Source organism: Peromyscus eremicus, chromosome 10, assembly GCF_949786415.1.
Source record: "Peromyscus eremicus chromosome 10, PerEre_H2_v1, whole genome shotgun sequence".
NCBI classification, from domain to species: Eukaryota; Metazoa; Chordata; class Mammalia; order Rodentia; family Cricetidae; genus Peromyscus; species Peromyscus eremicus.
This window is the reverse complement of record NC_081426.1, coordinates 80,474,189-80,500,140: the sequence shown is the minus strand read 5'-3', so window position 1 is coordinate 80,500,140 and position 25,952 is coordinate 80,474,189. Positions and strand designations below refer to the sequence as shown.

Genomic DNA, 25,952 nt, shown 5'->3' with positions numbered 1-25,952 from the left:
CCAGTTATTGACAACTAAGGTGTGCCACTAGCCTTTCTCTGATCCTATGGGCTTCTCTTCAGAACTAGCAATGGCACTTCAAATCCTTCTCAGAGTTAGGTAGCACTCCTAACAGCTTCTGTAGCTGCCAGGCAGAAAAAGCTCTCTGCTCTCAGTGGCTCAGGTTGAAACAGCCCCTGGCCTATGTGTCTGTGTGCTGATCATTGATAGTCTATAGCATGGTCTTAGGAACAGAACATACTGTCATGTCCTGTGCCTTAAGACCTTCATAAAGCAATTCTTAAAATTCACTTACCACATTCTTGAATCTATTCTTATTTAGGTTTTGCAACTGCTTTCTGAAAAAGTCAGCAAGATAGATATCAATGTACTTACATATTACTCAGATTTTGTTACTTCAACAAAATACTCAAGGCAAGCCACTCGTAAATGAAGTTTATTTAGACCCCAATTTTGGTGTTTTAAGGCTATGGCATTCACATCAGCTGTTATGGCAAGGGCTCTTTCTGTGCATCATGTCATGGTGGATGACAATTGTTGGGAACAAGAAATGACATCTTGATATAGGAATTCGGAGAATAGCTAGGTTCTTAGAGTCCTGTCTCAGGACATGGCTCCAGTGAACTGAGCCCCACCTCTTCAAGATTTCAAACCTTTTACTACCACAGTTAAGAACCGGCTTCCAACACACAAACTTGTTGGAGACAGACCATGTTCAGGCATAGTACTGAGTACATGTAAAAAGTTAGCAAGTATCTCAAGCAAATATAATGTAGATATTCATGTGTACTATTTTATCACTTTTCGAGGTCTCTACCTGTGCCCTCCCTTCTTTTGAAAACCTCATATAAAACTGCACCTCCTTGGCTTTGCTCCATTTGTTCTCTTCATACTATTTTATTCTTCTTACCACATGTCATTAATCTTACCACTGCAGTGCCGGCCCTATGAAGGAAGGCAAGTTTGGCCCATTCCTGCTAGATTGATTATTTGTGTTTAGAAAAATGGCAGGGAAATTTCCCAGATTCTTTATGTATTTATCTCAAAGAATAAATAGAAATGTTAATACTTAATATTTTGGTTATAATTAGTTTTGTAAACTTGTGTTACTCATTCTCTATGCCTTTGTAGAAAAATGATCTATGACTCTTGCAGAATTTCTGGGAATATTTGAGATAAAGCGACTTTTAACTTCCTAATAAGGAGACACAGAGGAGGTGACTGGTAGAAATGGTATGAGCTTTGAAACTGACAGCTGGGAAATGCAAGCCCATCTCTCTATACACTGGGGCTTTTTCAAAACTTCCTAGGTGTGCTGGATGGTCACACTGTAAAAGTAAATTGGGTGTGATTCCCCTCTTTCTCTGTCTTCACCACTTGATTTAATGGAACTCAACGACAGAAGCCATAAACATGAAAGAACAGAATTTAGTGAAGACAAAGATAAATGTTCGAGTGCTGTTAAATATATAAAATATTAAAATATAAAGATTATAAACTGTACTGCCTTTGGAAAATAACCTTAAGATTTTAGTAACTTAATATATTAGTATACAGTATATATTAAGAAAAGAAATGATTACTGATAATGAAGTCTTTAAAGTAAAATTGAGCCAAAAATGATCAATTCATAAGGTAAAACATAATATAGAGTCCCTTTCAAATGACTGTGTAGCTAATAATAGTTTTCTAAATAATAGTGGAAAAGACTCTTGATGGTTGTATAGTTTCAAGTGTCAGGAACTCACATGAAACTGTTTTAAGCAAAAGTCAAAGAAGTAAATGAGGGAGAAGTACTTTATCATTTCATTAAACTGAACAGACCTAGAGGGGTCGAGTGAGGAAGAGTGAGGGTCACTCCCTGTGACTGAACCTCTGTGAATGCATGCATTGCTTGGAGGAAGCTTCCTCACACCTAGAATTGCTGGATTAGCAAATAACAGTGTGCTATTTTCATGTCATGCTGAATCTCAGAAAAATAATGAATATATTTTTAGTATTAACAATGTCCCTTGTAATATTAGGGCAAAAATAAAACTTTTATTTATCTTCCATTTAACTTTACAGGGAATGTTGTACTTTTTTTTCTGACAACCTTGCCCAATCATGGAGATTTCAGTTATTAAAAAATAGGCAAAATTCTGGAGGAAGATGGAAAAAAATTAATATAGAAATGGCAGCAACATGGCTGAATAAGGGACAGTGGTAAAAATCTATTAGTACCACATTAAAACTGTTTTAAGCAAAAGTCAAAGAAGTAAATGAGGGAGAAGTACTTTATCATTTCATTAAACTGAACAGACCTAGAGGGGTCGAGTGAGGAAGAGTGAGGGTCACTCCCTGTGACTGAACCTCTGTGAATGCATGCATTGCTTGGAGGAAGCTTCTGTAGATACCAAGAGGGTGGAGGAATGCAAAACTAAATCTAGGTAAACAGACTCCAGTGCATGAAATTACACATAAAATGGACAAATGTAAACTGTAAATAAGAGACCCTGTAGAAGATGTAGGAAGAGCAGATTATGAAAAGAAAATCTGGCAAAGTGGGTCTCCTGTTAGGCATCCATTACTCCATCTTCATTCTTGGGTATGGTGATGTGGGATGGTCTGTATGTCAAATCTGTTGCTCTGATTGGTCAATAAATAAAACACTGATTGGCCAGTGGCCAGGCAGGAAGTATAGGCAGGACTAACAGAGAGGAGAATTGAGAGAACAGGAAGCTGAGTGAGGAGACACTGCCAGCCACCACCATGACAAGCAGCATGTGAAGACGCAGGTAAGCCACGAGCCATGTGGCAAGGTATAGATTTATAGAAATGGATTCATTTAAGATATAAGAACAGTTAGCAAGAAGCCTGCCATGGCCATACAGTTTGTAAGCAATATAAGTCTCTGTGTTTACTTGGTTGGGTCTGAGCGGCTGTGGGACTGGCGGGTGACAGAGATTTGTCCTGACTGTGGGCCAGGCAGGAAAACTCTAGCTACAGTATGGCACCTCCCATATCTAAGCATATGCTGCAGAGGAGCCTGGCCTTTGGCACAAGACTGAATTTTTTTTCCTGCCTGAGACAGACTGAAGCATCTATTCTTGTCAACTAGGGATGGTTTTAACTGTGTGTGGTTGGATTCTGGCCATTGAAATAGTTGAATGTACCAAAAGATTCTGATAAACTTTCTTACTTACTCCTAGGAAAGACCCATAGGGAGGTTCAGCCTGTAAGATGCATAGGGAGCTTCAGTCTGTGAGACATATAGGGAGTTCCAGTCTGTAAGATGCATAGAGAGGCCCAGTCTGTAAGACATATAGGGAGGTCCGCTCTGTTGGAGCTAACTCTGATGATAGAATTGGTGAAGCTGTTTTAAAAGAAGGAAATTAACCTGAAGAGAGTTTATATATCAACAGTAGCTGGATGGTCGAAGGTGGAAGGATCTGTGCCATTGAAAATCTACTGATAGAATTACCGTAGAATCCCCATTCTTCTGGACCTCTTTGTCATGCAACTAATAGAATCTGTTACTGCTTATAATGTTGCAAGTGGGTCTTTAAAATTAATAATAACTGAAAACATTCTGACATGCAAAGATTTTTATTCAAAGTCAGTCTATGATTTGGATATTGAAGTGACTTTTAAATTTTTGTTTGCTAAATGATTATCAAACTAAAGCATGCAAACATTATGCATGCTTAAAAATTCTACCTACCTCAGAGGTAGAATTCTCGCCTTAAAAATGCTGTACATTATCCCTTGAAGTAGTTAGCAACAATTAAACAAATGCAAATATATACTGTTTACAGTTAGAACTTTGGAGGGAAAACATGGACAGTGAGATTCATTAAATGGAAATAGTATATTTTTTTAGAGCAGCAATTCTTTTGTGCAAATTCAGAATTCACGTCATAATGTGGCCTACACATAGTTCTTTGGACTATCATTACCTAGTTTACTTGCTGGTGAAGGCTTTTTACAGTAGTGTTTTAGTTCTTTGTACAATAGCACCCTCATACATTTGGAGACTGGCACTATACCTTATTAGGAATGAAACTTTAACTATGAAAAACAAGATGTTGGTGGAAAGATCACTATATGATAATAGGGATAGGGTGACATGATGAAGTTGGCCACCCTCTGTTTCTGGTGTGAGTAGATGACATTTGTTGGATTTTACATCTATTTTTGGCTCTGATCTTAGGTTCTCCACCTACTCTTGGAAAACCAGCCTGTGGTATTCCAGTGACTTCATTTTCAGCACAGTATTCCATTCATGGAGAAGGCCAAATTTCTACATAGACTCGCTCTGTGTTTCTCACTACTGCAAAACAATATGCTTCTTCCTTATTTTTTGATGTCAGTGTACCATTAGGAGATGTCATGTGATTTGTTTGGGTTATTTGTTTACTTATTCAGTACATTTTTACCATTTACATTATCTGCATAAAATGCAACTTGAATTTATTCCCACAGATGCGTGCAAAAGAAACCTAGGCAACAATTGTATGGGGTCAGTGTTACATGTGTTAGGATTAGACTCTGAGACATAGGGTTTTTTTTTTTTTAATCCAATCAGGATGATGACCTAAACATGATAGGAGGGTCATCCCTCATTTATTAGTTCAACCTGGGGTTGTTCTGGAGCCTTTGTGGGACCCCACATGTTCCTGTGTAACCAGTCCGCCATACTCAGCACCTGCCTTCATGCCGAGGCTCCTCCACCAGTTCCTGGTGTCATGCTTCAGGAGCAGAAAGGAATGCTTAGTGGAGAACCAGGAATACACCTACAAAGTCAAATCACTTTCCTTTGCAGAACTTTGGGAAAGCCTTCCACAGAAGCTTGTATGGGTCTTGTGTGTAAGTGACCAACGTGTAAGCAATGCTTCTGTTTAGGTGTTCTTTATCATATCTTAAGTCTCCGTGTACTCCTTAATCACACTATGTGGAATGACATTTAGTTGAGCTTATTTCTGTCTTAGATAAAGTGGGCATTCTGCTCTTTGGAAGGAGAGACAGATAATGAGCCCAGAATCTTGTCACCATCTCTCATCCAGGGTGATGTTTGCCTTGAGCCCTGAAGCTATTTGTATCTGATACAGAACTCAGTCAAAACATACACCTTTCAAACTTTAACTCTGTCTTCTTTCAGAGGATAGGACTTCTGAGATAAGAGACAAGTTGACTAAAAACTACACTTTGATTTCCTGTGAATAAAATATGTCAGTTCCTTCTTGAAAATCATTTAAGACCAAGTGTTCAAAGTGAGTAGTAACATAAGTTATACCATATTTTAGTAAGTTCAAAATTGTGCTACAGCACTGAAAAATCTTCATTTAACATTAAAAATAGCTGCGCATGTTATGATTGAATTGATATGTTATATGTCTCCCCAAAATCCACTCCAACAGATAATAAAGTTGTGCATTTGAAAAATAATATATTACCATTAGCAAACTAGTGGGGGAGCAAAAGGTTACAATAAAAATGTTTCTAATATACTAATTAGTGTGTGTCAATAATTTCCAAGGTAAATTCCAAAAATCTACAGTTCTTCAAAAGGAAAAATCACTCGAAGAATATATATCTATTGCTAGTCTGAAAAATTAACCATTGATGTAGTAAAGTTCCTTATTGTGGAACACTTTTGACCATTAACCTCATTAGGTTTTACTGTTCAGGAGAGCCCCAACTGCCCTTATGCTCACATTTACTATATGAATACCACTTCCTACACCTCAACCCCTAATAAACTTAAATGTAGGGATTCTATTTATATTAGCTACATCCAGCCTGACAAGCTACTCTATCTCATGATCAAGATGAGCATCAAATTCTAAATATGAAATAGGTGGAGCATCATGCAATATGGTACAAATCTTCTCACATGCAACAATGGGAGCCATTATTCTTTTGTCCACTGTACTAAAAATAGGCCGTTTGTTCTGTCAACTCTTGTGCACAATGTGTGTGTCCAGCCTTATGCAGGCAGCCACAGGTGCTGTGGGATCGTGATTGCACTGACTGTGTCATGTCCAGAAGTAGCACTTCACAGCCTTTTCGCCCTGTTTTCCAGTCCTTAAATTCTTCCCACCCACTCTTTCATGATGTTTCCGAAGCCTTCGAGTGGATGGTATAGATGTTTTCTTTAGAGCTAAGCATTCAACCGTTACTTATTTTCAGCAACTTGAACAATCATATGTCTCTGAATTCACTGTTGTTCATTGCAAAGAGAAGCTTATGTGAGTAATGCTGGGACTAGTGTTTGTCTGTGATTATAAACATAAATATTTTGAAAGCAGCTTGGTGCCATGACAATTTAGTTGAACAATAGTACTAGGTTACCTCCCCCAGGGCCTGACCAATGTTTTTTGACTGGGTTTACATTGGCAAGGCCTAAATTTCGTTTTATGGAGAAGGCTTTTTATTCAAGCACAGAGCAAGTGGTTACTGCCATAACAATCGTGACACTGTTGTACCAGTAGGTACAACTTACCTGGCAGATTGGTATTATAGTTCACATGATTCATAGCTAGGTAAACTCACTGATGATTTTTCTCTACCAGAAACCTGACTAGCACTTTCTAGCACAGTGAAATCTAGCCTTCAGAGAGGAGGCTTCCAGACCAGTTCCAACTTAATTTTCACACCAGGTAACCAATAATTGTGGTGTCTGCAGCAATAGGATCTTATCCTTTAGTTCTGATGGTCAATTAAAAAAAACAATGGCAAGTCTCTGTATTATTTGGGAGTCATTTGGGTTATCCCTGGTCAATAGCTCATGATGAGATATCACACACCTGACACTGTGGTTTTTGTTTAATAATCCATAGCTTTTAGGGGGAGCTTTATCTGGCCATACAAGGTGTCTCCTTTCTAATTATTTTCTCCCATAAATTATACTTTGTAGATTGTTTATAAGATAGTTGATTTCCATATGGGTCTTTTATAACCCCTTCATTTTGATTTACCCTCCTCTTCACCTCCTTGTCTCCCATATACTACCACTCCTTGCTTGTATCTTTCCACCTCAGTTATTCCCAACTCTGTTTATATTACATGTACTTTATTATACCCTCACACCTATTGCATCCCCTTCCTAGATTTATGGCCTCTACAGGAACTCTTACGTTGAGTACACAAAGTCAGAGATTTGAATCTAGGAGCACTTACGAGAAAGAATATGTTTGGGGGAGCTATGAGGGGATAGATGTGAATGGCTTGTGTCTGGTATTGGGGTTGGGGGAGATGTATACATGCAGAGGCCAGGGAAGAATGTCAAGTTATATCACGTAACCTTATTTCCTTGGGGCAGCACCTCTAAGTGAACCTAGAGCTAGGCTGGAAGTCCAGTTTCCTTCTCTGTACCAATCTGCCATATTCTCTTGTGACAGGATCTCTCTGAACCTGAAGCTATTCCTTCAATCCTGAGCAATCCTCCTATCCCTTTTCACACATACCCAGAACACTGAGATCACAGACATGTAGGAAGCCATGCTCAGTCTTTACACATGGATGCTGAGGTTTGATTCAGGTCCTCACACTTGCATAACAAGCATTCTTACCAGCCAAGCTGTCTCCCCAGCCCTAAGTATAAGGATTATTCCATTTCATAAATAACGTGGCTGAGGGTCAAAGAGGTTGGTCATCTTACATAAAACTACAGTTGGATGGGTTGTTATCAAGATTTGAACCTAAATTTGTCTGATTATAAAGTCCATGTTAGTTGGTTGTGCTGGCACACACCTTAATCTTAGTATCCCAGGAAGTAGAGGCATATTGTAAGTTCAAGTCGAGCCTGGAGAACACAGACAGTGAGACCCTGTCTTGGGGGAGAAAAGAAAAAAAAAACTATGCTACTAATAATTTGGATGTTACATTCAAAAGAAACATACTAAGGCAAATTATTTGTGAATGAATGTACTTCATGGTCTCAGAGATGGCCAGAGTGATGATGTATATAAACAAAACTGCCTGAAGCTGTCCTAATGTTTGACACTCTCCACATGCAGAATTAAGGAAAATAAGATTGCACAGCACAGAATAAAAGACAAGAGTGCCCTTGGTTTCAAAGGTTCCTTTCTTTTTCTCCCATGTTCCCTTTTGTACCATAAATGTCTCTGCTCTTTCCATTTCTTTAAGGAGAAATGCAAAAGCCAGACTGGACGTGTCAGGGTGAGAAGAACTGTCTCTCGGCAGTAAACTCTCACCCTTCTTGATTCATTCATCAGCTTGATAATATAATGCTATTGCTCACGTATTTCCATTGAACATTGCCTCTGGCAACCCTGCCAAACCAGACATTTCTAGAACGGAGAGCTAATCCATCAGTAGTCCCTGTCCGTACACCCGCCATCACCTCTCACATTCTCAAATGTGTGGAGAGACTTGAGGTTGAAGAGCAAAACTGTGTACAGGTGCAGTTTCCAGCCTCTTGAAAAGCAGCTTTTGAAGGAAGCTTTCTGTTTGATGTGGATGATGGTGAGAATTATTTTTATACCATAGAGCCAATGAGTTCTCAGTGAGGAGAAAATCCCCAGCTAATGAATTAGGAACCGGGCTTGGGTCAAAGTGAAGTACAGTATAGCTTTTAAACCAAATAGTCATAAGCATAACTTAAGCCAGTACATGTTGGGCAGGGCTGGGTGTTTCTCTGTATTTGTGAGAGGTTGAAGAGCTGTGAACAGGGTATATACTTCCATGCCTCTAATCCCCATGTGGTTAGAGCTTGGTCATCAGCCTTCTTGGCCAGTAGACACCCTTTCCTGCAACTTCACTAAAACCACAAAGGTGGGGAGGAAAATGCCTATTCATTCATGTCAAGACTCTGATTCAGATGGCTCCCAGGCCTCCACACAGCATTCAATAAACCTCTATATAAAGCATGAGTCAGACTCAGTTCTGTCAAGCTTGTTTTAGACATCAAGGCATTTTATAGAATAAATTCCTTTCTGGGTTTTATGGACTTGAAATGGAAATGAACATACCTTCAGGTTTTTTTTTTTTTTTAATGCCAGTAGTTGAATGATATTAGTATCCAACTTATATTTCATGTTTTAATTCACTAAAGCGTTTCTTCACTAAATATGGAGAATTTAGGTTATTAAATGCAAACAGTATCTGCCTCATTCCTTCCCACATATGTGTCTATATATGAAATGTCCATTTAAGGAATTAAAATACTTCTTTGACACAAATAAAAGTAAATTGTGCTTCTAATTGTATTTTTCTCTAATTGTCATTTTCTGATTGATTCCTTACTTTGCTGTCTCACAAATTGAGACATACAGCAATGGATTTTAACTGCTATTGAATGAGAGACCAGATAAATGTGCAGAACTATCTGGCTATACCCATGTGCCTGCCCACTTTTTCCTAGCCATGTTCCCTAGACAACCATACCCCAACACAGTAAAGCAATGCATTAACCATGTCACTCTAACAACATGGCCAGGAATGGTTATCATAAAATGTATTTGTATTGATATGGCAGAAGTTGATTTTTAAATTAAAGCTGTTGATAAGATTGATTTGGGTTTATAGAGTATAAATTCTATACTCCATGATCATAGGATCGTAGATTAACCAGGGTTAACATGGTAACACATAACATTTATTTAAAGGCTTTATTGAATGATTCTATAACAGGCCTCCATGCTATACCCTGCTGCCTTTTCTCTGTCCTAGGATGCAGCAAGGAAAAGACTAACCACTCATATCCTTGTGAATATTCAGTCTGGTTCAGTGGTTCATCTCCCAGGACAATAGTATAGCAATACTATTGTATATTACTGTGAGTGTTGAATATGTCGGGAGGCATTCTGAGCATACATATGTGCCTATTATTTTCTAAGCAAAATGGAAGCAATATGTTAATGATTTGGATTATAGTGATGGCCCCTGAAAAGAAATATTTCTAAGAAATTACTGGAAGGCCCATTGGGGAAACTGAAATGCCTGGGTTCCTTTTGTCTCTTAATAGAGCCGGATCGGGAAGGCCTTGATGATCTAGGTACAGTTTACAGCAACATTGGCCAGCAGCTGAATGAGACAATGAGGCGCCGCAGACACTCGGGAGAGAATGATTACAACATCGAGGTGCTTCTGGGAGTGGATGACTCTGTGGTCCGTTTCCATGGCAAAGAACATGTCCAAAACTACCTCCTCACCCTGATGAACATTGTGAGTAGTGACTCCTTTTTGAGGCTTTTGGCCATTTCAATTACATCTCTTGTTTGGTTAGTGTCCTCTGGGCACTGATAGAAGAACCTCACCCAAAGCCTGTACATAAGAATGTTGTATCCAGACTCTGATCTATACTTCTAAAGTACAAGAATTCAGTCAAAGGAAGCATGAAGTGAAAGTTCCTTTTGCTCAGTCTACTGGTTTCTTTTGTTACCAAGTGATGTTTTTCTGTCAGCTTTTCTGCACATGAATCTACTGATATTTTAATTATTATCTGCCACTCCATGGCCCCTCAGTCAGTACCCCACTGGCCACTCAGGCTGTGGCCTGGCAGGGCTTCCAGTCCCATGGCCCAGGCTCTGCCTGAGCTGCAATATGTTAAATTAAGTCTCTATTGCTCTATTTATCAATAAGACTCAGGATTCAAAGGCTGGAGTGAAAACCTGCTAGCTCAGAAAGGCTGAGTAGCAACTAGCTGACCTAGCTTTTTGGTCAGAGACACTGCAAGAGATGCATCTCTTCCCTTGTCCCAGAACCAAGAAGCTCAAACTCTAGTCCCTGCTCTTTCCTTCCTGTGCATCTTCTCTACCCAAATTGCTGGCTTCTCTATGGTCAATTCTGGTCAGTTAGCCACTGGCTCTACCCTCTGATTCAAGGTAAAACTTTATTGGGCAGTCTCTGGAGTGTCAGAATGCTATCAAAATATCCCACAACAACCAAGTAAAAATCATGTATTTTAGAAGCCATAATGAATGGAATTATATCATGGTTTTGATTTTCATTTTGTTTGAGGGACAATTAATACTCTGAAGACTGTTAGCTTGCCTCAGTATGTGCTCTGTGTAGTTAAATAGTTCTTTCCAGCTCTGCTCTATACCCAAGAGGATGGATGATTTTCAAAGATGTAGAAGAACTTTCAAACAAATACGCTATTTTTAAAATTCTAGATAGAAGGTAATATATTTACCAAGCACATAGTTACTGGCTCAGCAGTTGCTAATGGGCCCGTAAAGTAACGTGTTATTTTTCTTTGATGAGCCTTAATCACAGTCAGAAAATGACATCATTTTAAAATTGATGTCCTTTGAACCTTTGGAACTGGCACAGAGCAATTGCTGAGGAATAACCAATGATAATACAGCCAAGCCACCTATTCTGAGAGATAACTGAGGCAGTGCCCTCCTTTCATGCATTTTATCCCATGCCATTTTATAGTACATGGTCTATTGAATGGGGAGCTCTGTTGCCTAACTCTCTTCCCTCTTTCTGCTTTCTGTTGCTTGATTTTATTTCTTTGGGAACATATACAAGTCACTTTTTTTTTCATGTGTAGTGCATTTCATTCAACTGAAGATATATATTGGTGATGAAAATTCTAAATTTTATTAATAATTATTTTATGTTCACCAACACTTAAGCCTGCTAAATATATGTTTATTCATTGAGATGCCAGTTTATAAAATTATACATATTCCACAACTTGTGAGGTTCTGAAGGTGTGCTCTGCACCCAAGCTCAAGGCCAGTACAGTGGCATAAAGTGATGTTATCTGGCCTCATAACTCTTCCCTCAACTGCTGACTTGCAGAACTTCCTGGAAGAGGAGTAAGGGGGGAGGGAAACAAGACCATTTTTGGTAGGTTGGATTGAATTGTGTGGCCCTTGAATGCTATGCCATGGAGCATGTACAAATTCTACAACAGACCACAGAGCACAGGTCAGATCTTAGCACCAGAATTCTGATGGCTCCTTGGTGGGGGATTTGGACAGATAAGCAAGACTGCTGAATTCCATGGTGCTTGAGGAGAGATTTGAGAAGGGATTTGAGAAGGGATGAACAGAAACAGAAACACAAGAATGGGGAGAAAGTGAAAAATGTGGGAATTTAGTTTGGAATAAATATGTTTCCTGTTCCTATGTTGTTAGGGCTGATGATTTAAGAATCTAGTGATTGTAGGTGAACTATAATTCTATTATGTAAAATACACACATGGAAAAATCAGCAGTCATTATTAGTTCAGTTGGAAATATTTTGTGAATGTATTCAGATTTGGAATCATAAACAAATAACCTGCTATGATTAAAGAGTGTTTTTTTTTTAAAATGGAATCCCAAGGTTGATGTGAGATTCTGTGACACTTAGTAGAAATATACCTATTGTTACAATATGGAAATCCTCACCAATCTCCCAAAGGTTGCTGCTCTAGAGTCTGGGATTCCAAATTGAGGGAAACTGTGACTTGTTTTTAAAGTAGATTGAAAAAGTCAAGAGATTCATGTCTGAGATGTATTTCCTGTTGTAGCATTCACATAGCATGGAGAGGAAACTTAGCAATGGTTAGAGGAACTTTTTGTTGTAAAACGTTCCACATGGAGAGTAATCGCTATAGTCTTCTAATCTTAATGTAGGTAGGAAAAAATGTGGGAAGGAGGGAAAGAGAAAGCAAAAGCTTTGAATACGATGATTGATTATATAGTCAATTGACAATGATCTTAAATGAATGTGGGAAGGGGAATTTTAATTTAGAATCATATGCTAAGGTATGAATTTTATATGGACATCTTTAAATTAAATGTTTTGTCTAGAAAGTAGCATTCTAGAGTTTATTCTTTGCTTACCAAATTTTTAGTTCTCTGCAAAGTCACATAAAGCTTCCACGGTGTCTTGTCCACTGGGATATTGGTGCTTCTGTCCATAGCAGGTTAAGAAGAAGAAGCGAGGAAAGCATGCAAAATGATGAGATAAAAACAAACTCCTGTAAGGATGAAAGCTGGGTTTGCAGGGAGTACTGCCTGGTATTGTAGAATCGTGTCATTTTCCTTTATTGGAACCTGTGAGATTTTTATCAAATTATCAAGAGGGAATCAATTAAAAGTACATAATAAGTATGGATTCCCATCCATTTGAAAGCTAGGATTTCTCTCAGCCTCTCTAATCATAGCTGTGTTGCCTTGTGTCTGAGTCACAGCCATGTCTCTTTACATGTTGTGTCTTACATATTTGGTGACAGTGTTTCTAGGCATCACTTTCTTTTAACAATATCCAGCCCACTTATATTTGGCAGATTCAAAGAAAATATTCTATTTATCCTATATTTGTGAGTTCAAGGTTTTATATCTAATTTATCTTTTATCATGACTAAGGAACACTATAATTATCTAGTCTTCAACTGCATCAAAGACCTCAGAAGGATATAATATTAACTAAGTAAACAGGAAAAGCATTGTAAGCAACTTCCAAAATTCTGGAAATGACAGAGATAGCTGGCTGCCTGGATATTCATCCAAAGTTTCTCGGCAATGTTGGGGCATCCATCTTCAGCCTATAGGCCTAGAGTCTCTCAGTTGCTTCTCTCTATATGCTGTAGAATATTTGGCAGTCTTCACTGTGAAGCAGGAACCTGAAGAACCATCTCATCTTGCAAAGTATAGTGGTCACCTTCCTATGGGTCCTGCACATCCAGTTTATACAGCATCCTGTCAAGCAATTGAAGCAAGAGCACTTTTCTGCCCAGTGTCTAACTTTTGCCACAAAGAAAGCAAACTCTGTAGCTAGAGTTTTCCTGCCTGGCCCACAGTCAGGACAAATCTCTATCACCTGCCAGTCCCACAGCCTCAGACCCGACCAAGTAAACACAGAGACTTATATTGGTTACAAACTGTATGGCCATGGCAGGCTTCTTGCTAACTGTTCTTACAGTTTAAATTAATCCATTTCCATTAATCTATACCTTGCCACATGGCTCGTGGCTTACCAGCATCTTCACATGCTGTTCCTCATCGTGGTGGCTGGCAGTGTCTCTCTGACTCAGCCTTCCACTTCCCAGCTTTATTCTCCTCCTTGTCCCGCCTACACTTCCTGCCTAGCCAATGGCCAATCAGTGTTTCATTTGACTAATTAGCAACACATTTGCCATACAGAACATCCCACAGCAAAACTCCATAATGACTTTCTTCAACGTCTAGGCATCACTTTCTCTTGGTTCACCTCCTTTACCTTTTCAAGGCCTTCTTGCTCAATATTCACTTATGAAATAATAAAAGGAAAGCCATGCAAATAAATACCTATGAGCTTCAGGGACTGATAAAAAGGAACCTATCTACCTTGCTTTCTAGTGTAATCAAAAAAAATGTGCACAATCATTAACAGTTGGTATGAAGATTTGAGTTACTTTTCACAGCTGTGATAAAACACTGTGGTCAGAAGCAACTTGTGAAAGAGTTTATTTTGGCTGATGGCCCCAGAGGGAGAGTCCCACATGGCAGGGAGAAATGGCAGCAAGCAACTGGAGCAGGAAGTTGAGTGATCACAGCGTTAGGTCAGTATAAACACAAAGCAGAAAGAGTGGACTGGAAGTGGGTCAAGCTAGGGGTTCTCAAAGACACCCAGTGATGTACTTCCTCCAGCAAGTTCACACTAGCTCCCCAAACTTGAGCCTATGGGGGGAATAGTCTGATTCAAACTACCACAGCATGTTTATAAAAACTACTACCCAGACTATCGAGCTGCTGTTATCTGTATAGAAGTAAAGGTAAGCTTTCAGCATTTATTGAAACATAAATGCAACATCCCATGTCCTCAAGATGCTTCTAGTTCAAAAGAAAAACTAGGAACCCTAGACTTTTAGATTTGGAATGACAGGCCCACTAATGCAATCTCTTTGCTGTAGAGATGGGATGCTGTGGGATGGTCTGCATGTCAAATGTGTTGCTGATTGGTCAATAAATAAATCACTGATTGGCCAGTGGCCAGACAGGAAGTATAGGCGGGACTAACAGAGAGGAGAATTGAGAGAACAGGAAGCTGGGTGAGGGAGACACTGCCAGCTGCCACCATGACAAGCCACATGTGAAGATCCTGGTAAGCCACGAGCCATGTGGCAAGGTATAGATTTATTGAAATGGATTAATTTAAGCTGTAAAAACAGTTAGCAAGAAGCCTGGCACGGTCATACAGTTTGTAACCAATATAAGTCTCTGTGTTTACTTGGTTGGGTCTGAGTGGCTGTGGGACTGGCCGGTGAAAGAGATTTGTCCTGACTGTGGGCCAGGCAGGAAAACTCTAGCTACAATGGGAAGGTTTCATTAGTGTTGCTGTTGCTACATTGGCTCCTGCAATACAATATGTAATAGAGATAAATGGCAATTGTTACAATCCTCTCCCATGCCTTTTTCTTTATCATCTAAAATAACATTTTTCACTTGTTTTTCTCATCTATATTCTGGTCTTTTGTAGAGACATTTCACTCATTAAGACCAGGATCAACTAACATGTCCTATGAGTCTTTCACAAGTTATTTCTTCCTTGTTATAAATTATTTTAATTCCTTGAAAGTAGTTTTCCAAGAGGCCATTTGTTGCCTGAATACAGTTGCTATATGTTTTTAAGCTTCATATGTGGAACAGTAAAAACTGCCTGCCATATACACATATAAAATATTATTTTAAGAAGCCCAGGGCAGTGGTGCAGCCTGTAACTCCAGCACTTAAAACCAGAGACAGATGTGTCCTGGGAGCTCCCAGTCCAGCCAATTGATAAGCTTCAGGTCCAGTGAGATGCCCTGTCCTAAAGTAAGGTGAAGAGACAAAGAAGAGGAAACACTAACTTTTAACCTTCACATAAACATACACCGGTATACACACACACACATGCAAACACACGGGATGTCCCCAATACAAAAATTGAAAGACAAAAGTACCCCTAAAACAACCTTGTACTCAAGAAATCCTAAATAAGAGAGCATTCATTCTTCTCTCTGTCAAAATTGGCTGTTGATGAATGAAAAACTAAAAGATCAGCTTCCCTATTCATCACTTTTAAAGAAATCACATCCCCTGCCCAATACTCTGGTTCTTCCCATGCATAATGGATGACTAAGCGTTAGCACTTGAATATTATTGCTGGTTACTTAATGACAACTTCTGGCTCTTTTAACTAATGTTTATGAAAACATTAAACATCAATGCAAGACAGATTTATCTGGGGATATATGTGTTCAGGAAGCCTTAATGGGTCATGCAACAGTTTTCATTTCGGGTCAGTATCTAATATCCATTTCTCCTGCTGAAATTCACAACAGCACAGTAGGCATGAATTTAGCCAGCATGGGTATTCTCTCTTGAGACTCAATCATGTTAAATCCCAAGGAAACTATTAAAACCGAGCTCCTCCCCATGTCTTGCTAATTGTAGCAGGTAAACTCAAATAATGGTATTAAAATATAATTTTTTCATTTAGAAGATCCACCCACAGCCATTATATAAATATGAATTGAAAAGAAGGGAGACGAGGTTTGGCCAATAACACCAGTGGTCCATGAAGTGTTCATGAAGGATGTGCTATCTGAGCTAGACTTCAAAGAATAAGTTGGTGTTTCTACGCTATAGAAGGGTGTGTGGGTATTGGAAGGTGAGGAGACACCTTGTAACAGGGTACTGCAAAGTGCTAGCTCATGGTGACTTGGGAACCACTGTAGGTTTGTCTGTGTGGCCAGTTAAGGGGATGTTGTAGGGAGACAGGGTATGAGATACTGGGTAAGAAACAGAGGCTAACCAGAAAAATGGATGGACAGTCCTAAGGCATGTGCATTGTGCTATAAAGGGTCTAAAAGATGACTAGTGATTTCTTGGATGTGGGCTTTAGAAGCAAATTTTGGCTGCAGTAGGATGACTGGGAGGCTCTTCCTCTCCTTTACCGCCTTACTCAAATTGTTTCCAACCTCACACCTGTTTTTTGTCTCCCGTGAACTTGCCCCTCCCACTTTCTTCAGTCTTGGAACTCAAACCCAGAGTCTCATGGACGCAAGCCCTCTATCACTGAACCTCATCCACAACTCTGTTCCTTTCTTTTCACATTTATAGTTGTCATGTTTTTAGCCTGTGCATCCCCCATTAGAATACATGTCTGATCACAGCAGATTCAAACTCATTTACTATTCAGTTCTCCACTCCTAGGACATTTGGGTGCTTGTCAAAATTTGCTAAGACTGTAGACAATTATAGTCTTACACAGCGTTACAGTTATTAGTAAGATTAGGTTGAAGTTGAGAGAAGAACTGACTTAGTCAAAGGACCCCCTGAGTACCAGGAACACTCCAGAGATGGAATGCAAGAAAGGTAGGGGTGTGTGTGTTTGGAACATTCACTGCATGAGAGACAATTGCGGAGAGTGATAATTTTTCATAGAACAATCCAGAAGTATTTCAAGTCTAGCCAAAATTACCCTTAGCTGTCTTGCCATCCAAAAGTCTCTTTAAAAATTCACATAGGTCTACTGTTTTATCTGCTTCCCTGAGAGAATGGTAATAATCACGCATAACATTTTTTTTCACATTTATGAAAGCCAAGCACCATTTTAATCACTATTCACATGTGAACTCAAACGTATTCCTTTCAATAACTCTGTGAACACAGTACTGTGGTAATTCACTTTGACAGATGAGGAAACTGAGGCACAGGTGGTGAAACGGCATACCCAGGGTCACTTAGCTAATTAGCTAGACAGGTAGGTGACAGAGCCCATGTTCTTAACCATTCCACCACACTGCCTCTCAAGACCCAATTCACCTGAAAGAAAAATGAGTGTCTCTTAGTTGGAGCCGGACAAAGCTGTTCATCAGCTAGGCAGACTGAGAGGTCAGGCTGTCCTGCCAGGGGAATGCCCTGGAGAGATTGTCCTGACTGGGAACAAACCTGGAAGGAATTTTCTTTTCAAGGAAAGAGACACTTGATTGGATCTTTGCCTTTTTGCCCTCTTCATATCATTGGCAACCTGATCAAAGTCAAGGCCATCTGAAAATTGAATTAATAGTCTGTTTACCCCCTCTTTCAGGTCATTTAATGAGGACTCTGGGCTCAACCCTGAACTTCTCATTGAACCTCCCTGTCCAGAGCCCAATAGGTTGGCTCTATTGATGACATTTTGATCAGCATTACATGTGTCAAATGCATGACTTATAGCAATGTCCATGCTTAATGCTTTTCTTATGTCCGATACACTGACTACACACCCCACCCTTTTTTCCTACTCACTTTTTCTGCTAATTTCTTCTATTTGCTTTTTATTTTCCCCAATATTTTCAGTACATCATTGTATTGGTGAAAAATAAATTGTTATTTATAATAAATCTAGAATGCAGCCCCTCCTTTCTTTAAAATTCATGTGAAAGAAGGTAACCCAAGCAAATGAACGCTGAGTGACCTCTCCTGGTATAATTCCATGGCATATTTGTAAACTCAGAGGTGTGAATTGCTATTATTCTAAAATGAAATCTGTTCTGCAGTGTCTTGATTTGTGGTTTTGGAAGTGTGGTAAAATGTTTAAATCTATTGACTGAAAAATCAAATTGCCCAGAATCGCATCTTTGCCTTGCTCTAGAACTGTGTGACATTGGGCAAATTACTTAACAACTCTCAGTTTCAATTTCCTTAGCTGTAAAGTGAAGATAATATCTCTAAGAGTGTTTCAAGGATTACTTGAATTAATACAGGTTAAAGTATATAAAACAGTGTCTTGTGTCTGAGAAGGTATACATGATGTTAAGTATTGTGAGTGGAGTTTGATGTGTTGCTTTTACTTTGGGAAATAAGCTTTCTTTGTCACTAAAAGTTATAAAATTCTTTTCTTTACAAAAGTTATTTTAGTCCCCTGTGACAGGGTGAAGTTGGGAATTGAGTATGATGCATTCTTAGTTCTTTCTATATTGCTTTTATTGCATGGTCAAAGGAGGCAGCCCCTGGTGGGGGTGGGTGGGTGGGGTGGCTGTCTTTGGGCCTCTTTATAAAATTTTGATCAGATGACATACAAACCCAAAATAAGAGTTTTCCAATATTTTGCTCTGCTTTTAAGAGTCAAATAAATAGTCATTCAAAACAGGATTTTCCTTATGCTATTTTGAAATTTCTGTTTAATTTGGTGGGAGTTGTTTTATTTGTGGGTAAACATGGGAAGACCTAGGACAACCCAACTGGGATGTAGGTTCTCCAAGGTATAGGGAAGCAGCTAGCTTGTCCTTCTCCAATCCCAAGAGTGCACAGTGCCATCTGCTGGCAGATCTCTGAGAAAAACTACACTGTCATGATTCTTTCCCAGTAATTTTCTCCATGATTTTAAATTGCATCTTCCGCTTGGTTGAAATGTAACAAATTCAAATTGTAGCATCTTGAAATTCCCTTACAAGTATGATGATCCATTTGATTTTCTTCAGAAAAGGTGGACTTTTCGCATGGATTTTCACAAAATTTCATCATATACACGTGGATGGGTGTGGAAAGGATTTGGCTTTCTGCAGAGGATAGCTGTATGTCATTTTGCTTGATTGAACAAACTGTCTATGAGGCTGGCAGGGCAATTATGATTACAATTTCATAACAAGAAATGTGAGGCCCAGAGTGGTTAGCGAAACATTCCAAAGTCCCCTAGCTTCTTGTGGAAAAGCTGGAACCAGAATCCAAGCCTTTGAACATGTGACCCCACATAGCTGTTCTCATTCTTTGGTTGGTTGTTCTCATCCTCTCTGTGTCTCAGTGTGAAAACATTCTACCTATGGCACTGGTGGGCATGGGAAGCTGGAAAGCTGCTATATTACTAAGCATACCTTGAAGGTGAATCATATAAGGGAGTCAACCAACTTTCTTGATCCCCGAGAAGCATGTTGGGTAAGATCTAGAGCTTTGCACATTATAGACTGCTACTGTTGGTTTTGCTCACTAAAAGACAGTAGTGCTATTGTGTTTTGATTATTTTTAACCTGTGATAATATAGTAGGAATTTTAAATGATGCTCTTCCTTAATTGATGGTTTTCAGCAAAGCAGCCTGCTACCCAATTACCCTGGCATGTTAGTGACTTTTGTTAAATTCTGTGCTTTTTTCTGGTGAACGTTAATTTGACTCTTAAAACAGTGTCCTTTTACTCAGCTTGATACGGTTGCTGTTGGCATTAAGAATTTTTACCATTATACTTTAATGGCACTATGTTGATTTTTAAATTCATTGACTACAAATGAAATGTACTAATGCAGGGTAGTCTCATATACTTTTGATGTTCTACCTCACATGTCACAAGCTGAATGCCATTGTGACCACCTTTTCTTCACTTTGTGCCTCTAAGGAGGTGATTCTCAACCTTCCAAATGTTGCGACCCTTTAATACAGTTCCTCATGTTGTGGTGACTCCCAACCATAAAAATATTTTTGTTGCTACTTCATAACTGTAATTTTGCTGCCAGAAATTGTAGTGTAAATATCTGTGTTTTCCAATGGTCTTGGACAACCCCTGTGAAAGTCATTCCACCCCGAAGGGGTCGTGGCCCACGGGTTGAGAACCACTGTTCTAAGGTTTTCCACTGTGAATGCTTTCTATAGCAATCATGACTATGGCTCCTCCCCCTGTTATTTCCTGTTTTCCAGAAAGTAATACACTTTTTCTTCTGTACTTCAAGATTCGTACCTCGTCATTCTCGCTTGATTGTTAGCATTACTTTTACACATTCACAAAGAAGACCAAAGGCATTTACACCTCATCTCCATTCAACTAAACATATTCTCCCTTTGTGCAGAAAGCCATGCCTCTAATTGGGAACAGCCGCCTTACAAGAAACCTTTTGGAATGTCTATGAGTCTCTGGAGGAGAGTATCCTCGACATATCTATCTGGCTTTAGACTTCTACTTTTATTGGAATTGTAACATTAAGATAATTAATCTACAAGAGAAGGAGATGCTGCCTCCAGTTAGGCAGTATGGAGTGTGTTGTAACAGAAGAAATGGGCTCGTGACAAAATAGGCCATACATATTATTGCTTTTGTCTAGCATTCAACTTTCTGTATGTTGGATTGGCAATGACCCTTTTGGTAGAAATGAGTGCTTTTAGTTTTATTTTCTGTAGGTGTGGTGCACACATTTATTATTTCTTCACTATCACAGCTTTTAAGCCTTTATGGATTTTTCTTCCCACAAATGGCCCTTCCCTCATTTTGGGTCCTAAGTCTGAGCAATTTGCCAGAATGAGTTAAAGCTTTAATTCTTTGCACAAGACTATGAGATAGTATTTTTTATGTTCCTCGTTTGATTGAAGCTTAGAGAAATGAAGAATTGCTAGGCATCAAGGGATTGAACCATGATGATCTGGGACAATTAATGTCTGGTGTCTTTAATCACTACATCTTCCCCAGTCATTCTTTATAAGACACATTTACTGGGCTCTTTGCTCTCTGTTCTTTCTTAAATACTATTGTGTTTATTGACCACTTCTCTTACATGTCAATACACACTGAGTTTAATACGTTGGGTGTCCTTTAGCCTAGAGTGAGGCAACCTGGCCATGAGTCACCTGCTGGGCAATGCAAGGGTTCATTGCTGTTTTTTTCTTCATTTTACCTTATCTTCTACAGCTGTCTAGCTGGATCTTTCTAATCTATGCATATACACGTGTACATATATATGTTTACAAATACATGAATATATACGTGCATTTTTCCACTTAAAAGGGCCATAAAACTTTTCTCATTAGATTATGCTCTGTCTTATTTAGCATGTTCTAGCTTAGACTGACGTTTCACATCCATCTTTGGTAGCTTTGTAAATGCTATGGACAATTTGACTATGTAGCATGCCATCTATCAGTCTTTACTTAAGGTCTACAATGTTGAAGTTGTTCCAGTCATGCTAGAATCTTGAAACATCTAAATAGAGATTTCTTGACCTATTTCTTGGTTAATGTGGCAAGTCAGAGATTCCTGGTGGGTGAGTTTCATTCTGTGTTGATTGAGTTTTCTGTATTTCCAGACCTTTCTTCTATAGCATTTTACATTTTCCTGCAGCTTTTGTAGATTGGCTGTTCCTGCCGTCCAAGCCTCCTGGATCTCAAGTGCAATTGTGGTTAGCTTTCATCCCTCTTTTAGTTTCTGTTACAAGTTTGGGCCCTTGTTCTGGGGAATAGCTAGTAACTAGAATCCAGCCGGGTAACTCTGCCTTTGGCATTCCTGCTCGAGTTCACCAAGTTGGACAGACTTTCTTTACACCCACTTTGCAGTAGCTTAATCAGAAGATAAAATTACAGTGCACTTTAGATTCCTGTCTGCCAGGAACACACTGTGTGGATTAGCATGTTGCTTATGGTCTACAGGCTTCATCTTCCTCCTCTGCATAAAACAGAGTTGACCTAATATTGCTTTCATTCCAATAGCTGTACTACTAAAGTACACAAAATCACTTGGAGAAATTCTAGCCTAACTTTCAAAATGAAATAATGAGATGACAATCAATTGAGCTTGTCAGAGATGAATCCAGGACTGACATCTCTGATATGTACTTATACTGTCACCTTGATGCTGTATATTCTGAAGGACATCTATCCTACAATAATCCTAAACAATCATTGCCCTGGCTGCTATATCCTGAGAGACAGTGGGAAAGCCATCTCCTTGCTGACCCACAGATAGACCACCACGGCTTCTACACAGAAGTTCCTCAACTAAGATAGTACATTTGCCAGTCACCTGGACATGCCTGCTGATGTCTCTCTTCTTCCAGTGTGGTGTGGCCACTTATAGGAGGGCAGAAAATCACTAGAGTCATGTTCTTGTATTTGCATTAAGTGAGTGTTGTGTTATGTGTAGACATGTGAGAATGTGAGCCTGCACACATGCGTGCAGTAATCCATGTATCTAAGGATTGCTCCAAAACAAAAGATAAATTACTTCATTTTGGAGATCGGTTTAAACTAAATTTGAAAACAATGTAAATTGACCAATCAGACAGACTGGCATGGCTGATCTCTTGAATGTTACATGTCCTTTGAAATCCTCTGCATTGCCTTTATTATAGCAACTGTCTGCTTTGTCTCCAGGTAAATGAAATCTACCATGACGAGTCCCTTGGAGTGCATATAAATGTGGTCCTGGTGCGAATGATTATGCTCGGTTACGCAAAGGTAAAATATCTTAAAATGTGTGGCCTGTGAACATTAGAGACTGAGTTAACCAGTAGAAGACTGAATTACAAAACTACCCTCAATCTTCTATAAACTCACAGTTATAACAAGCTGGGGAGAAGAATCTTCTAAAATGGGAAGAGATCTCTAAATTAGAGCAACTTTTTGTTAGAGACATATCTTTATATAGTCCAGGTTGGCCTCAAACTTTCTATGAGGTCAAAGATGGCCTTGAACTCCTGATCCTCTTAACTCTACTTTCTAGGTGTTGGGACTCTAGGCATGCACTAACATGTCCAGTATATACACTGCTGGGATTGAACCAAGAATCTCTTGCACACTTGACCAGCACTCTACCAACTGAGCTACAACCGACCCCTAGTTAACAACATTTTAGGTGTGAGAATGAGTAAGTGAACATGAGTGGATGCCATTAAGAGAAAGGAAAATCTCCTTAGCCTGTTACCATCAGGTTGATGACCTGTATATCCATTCACTGTGTCTATGTGTAGTATTCATTTATATGGCAGTTACTTTCAGAGCACTTGGAATACACCAGTGAAGAAAAGAGAATTATCTTTTGTTTGATTTATTTAAAACAATGTTTCAAATGGATATATTTAAAAGTGAGGCACCCTGAATATTTTTTTTTCAGTTAAGGAAGCTTTAATCCTTCTGAAAACAGAAAGTTGGATCAAAATGTATACAGTAGCCATTCTTGCCATAGAATTAAAAACCTGTGTCTATTGATACTGGATGTGTCTGTGTCCTTGGAAAGAATCAAATTCCTTTGAGAAGCCTGAATAACTTGGCAATTTTTATGTTTAAAACTATGCCTCCCATAGTTAATCCCCCTGATTAGGAAATGCTAGTGAGATTGTGCGCGTGGGAAACCGTAAGCCTCCATGTGATTGCATTTCTTCATGTATCTATCATCCTCATATCCTCATCAACAGATACGCTGTCCCTGATCTTTACCTTCTCTTAAAACCTAACATACTCTGTGTTGCTACAGAGAGGCAAGCCAATCCCAGCTGGAAGTCTTAATAGCCTTCAGTTGGTTATTAAATCATTTGTTTGGCATACTGTATGAATAGCATATAACAGACCAAGTTAAGTTTATTAAGAATGTAAACACTGATAATAGCATTTGCTGAAATTCAACAAAATGCTGGACCCTTTAGCCAATTAGGAATTCATTTGTGATTCCAAATTCAATTTCTCTTTCTGTTAGAAACATTATGGAAGGGAGAAACCCCTGTGTTCTTAAAGGATGGGCTCTTTCACCCCTCAACTTTTAAACTCCATACTGCAGTGTGAACTTAACACATATAAACCCACTGAAGTTATCAGATAGGAGACCAAACCCTGTCATTTCATGAGGTTAAAATGCTATTTTTCCCCGTGGTGAAGCCAATTTAATTTGACTGTACCCTGTACACTAAAGTTTGACCAGTTTTGCCAAATCTTGAAAGAACTTATTTTCCTCCCGCATGTGATTATTTCTGGACCAAAAGAATACATAAAAATCTTAGCTAACAGCTTTGACTTTTGTATCTCTGGAAAAAGTCTCTTGTAAGAATCTTTCCCAGTATTTTTGTCTTTAATGTGTGAAATCTAAAATTTGAACAGAATCAGTAAATATTTTAGGCTTCTAAAATTCTCCTCCTAATGATTAGTAAGTACTAAGTCACTTCACAGTGGTAAACCTTGACTCAAACATTGTTATGCATGTGTCTATGGACTTTCACACAGGTGGTATGGAACCTCCTCACGGGGTCCTTACGGGCTTTAGAATTTCTAAATCAAAGTTGATTCCCAGAATAATATTTCTGAATCCTTGTTGAAATATTATCCCCAAATCCAAATCACAAAACGCGTGTTCACCATATTCTTTCCTTTTAGTCTATCAGCCTCATAGAAAGGGGGAACCCATCCAGGAGTCTGGAGAATGTGTGTCGCTGGGCTTGCCAACAACAAAAACCTGATCCCAACCACGCTGAACACCACGATCATGCCATTTTCTTAACCAGGCAAGACTTTGGGCCTGCTGGAATGCAAGGTATTACTGTTGCTATGTAGAAGAAAAAAATTACGGGCCTGGGTTTTCGAAAGAAATCCCAAGTCGAGCAGGTTGTGCAGATGTTCGTATCTCCCCACCACTTCCCACCAGCCACGAGCCAAGCATACATTTTTCCCCTCTGTTTCTTCCAATGACTTTCTGCAGAATCCACAATGTTAAATGCCACTTAAACTCAATAATAAATTATACTTGCCTTTAAAATAATGATTGGACGTTTGGGGCATGGTAGGGATGCTGTAACATGCAGTGTGATTTCCACTCACTGTTCAGAATGGGAATGACTCCTGCCAGCAATCTTTCTTCCAAAGTCAGCTTACATTTATCGTGTAAACACTGATGTAGACTGTGGAGAAGGACTGATGATTTTCTTTTCCACATTGGTATGATTTCTGGCTCTCTCCATTAGAGCCAAGATATGAAGGGCCATTTACTAAAACAGAAAGACAAGGCTGAGATGGAATGGTAGTCCCAGGCAGTCCCTTCCCTCTTTCCCAGGAGAATGCGCCTTACTGATAATAGAGAAACAAGGTTGCTCCTGTTTACAGGAACACAGCTTTTTTTTTTTTTTCTAAGCAAAGACCCAGTACTAATTATAATGAGGTTTTTATATTTAAAATGGAAATAAAAGTGATTGTCATTGTCTACAGGATACGCTCCAGTCACAGGCATGTGCCACCCAGTGAGAAGTTGTACCTTGAATCATGAAGATGGTTTCTCGTCTGCCTTCGTAGTAGCCCATGAAACCGGCCATGTGTAAGTTACTGC

General features: G+C 39.1%; 1 protein-coding gene across 2 annotated transcripts in view; it reads left to right on the top strand.

The window, feature by feature from the left end:
* Window positions 1-25,952, top strand: part of Adamts3 (ADAM metallopeptidase with thrombospondin type 1 motif 3) — a 220,030-nt gene that overhangs the window by 163,906 nt on the left and 30,172 nt on the right. For both annotated transcript variants that reach the window (XM_059275220.1, XM_059275221.1), the window contains exons 5-8: window positions 9,971-10,170; window positions 23,021-23,104; window positions 25,010-25,166; window positions 25,835-25,940. In XM_059275220.1, the coding sequence (XP_059131203.1) occupies window positions 9,971-10,170; window positions 23,021-23,104; window positions 25,010-25,166; window positions 25,835-25,940 (547 nt within the window). The remainder of the gene's footprint in view (window positions 1-9,970; window positions 10,171-23,020; window positions 23,105-25,009; window positions 25,167-25,834; window positions 25,941-25,952) is intronic.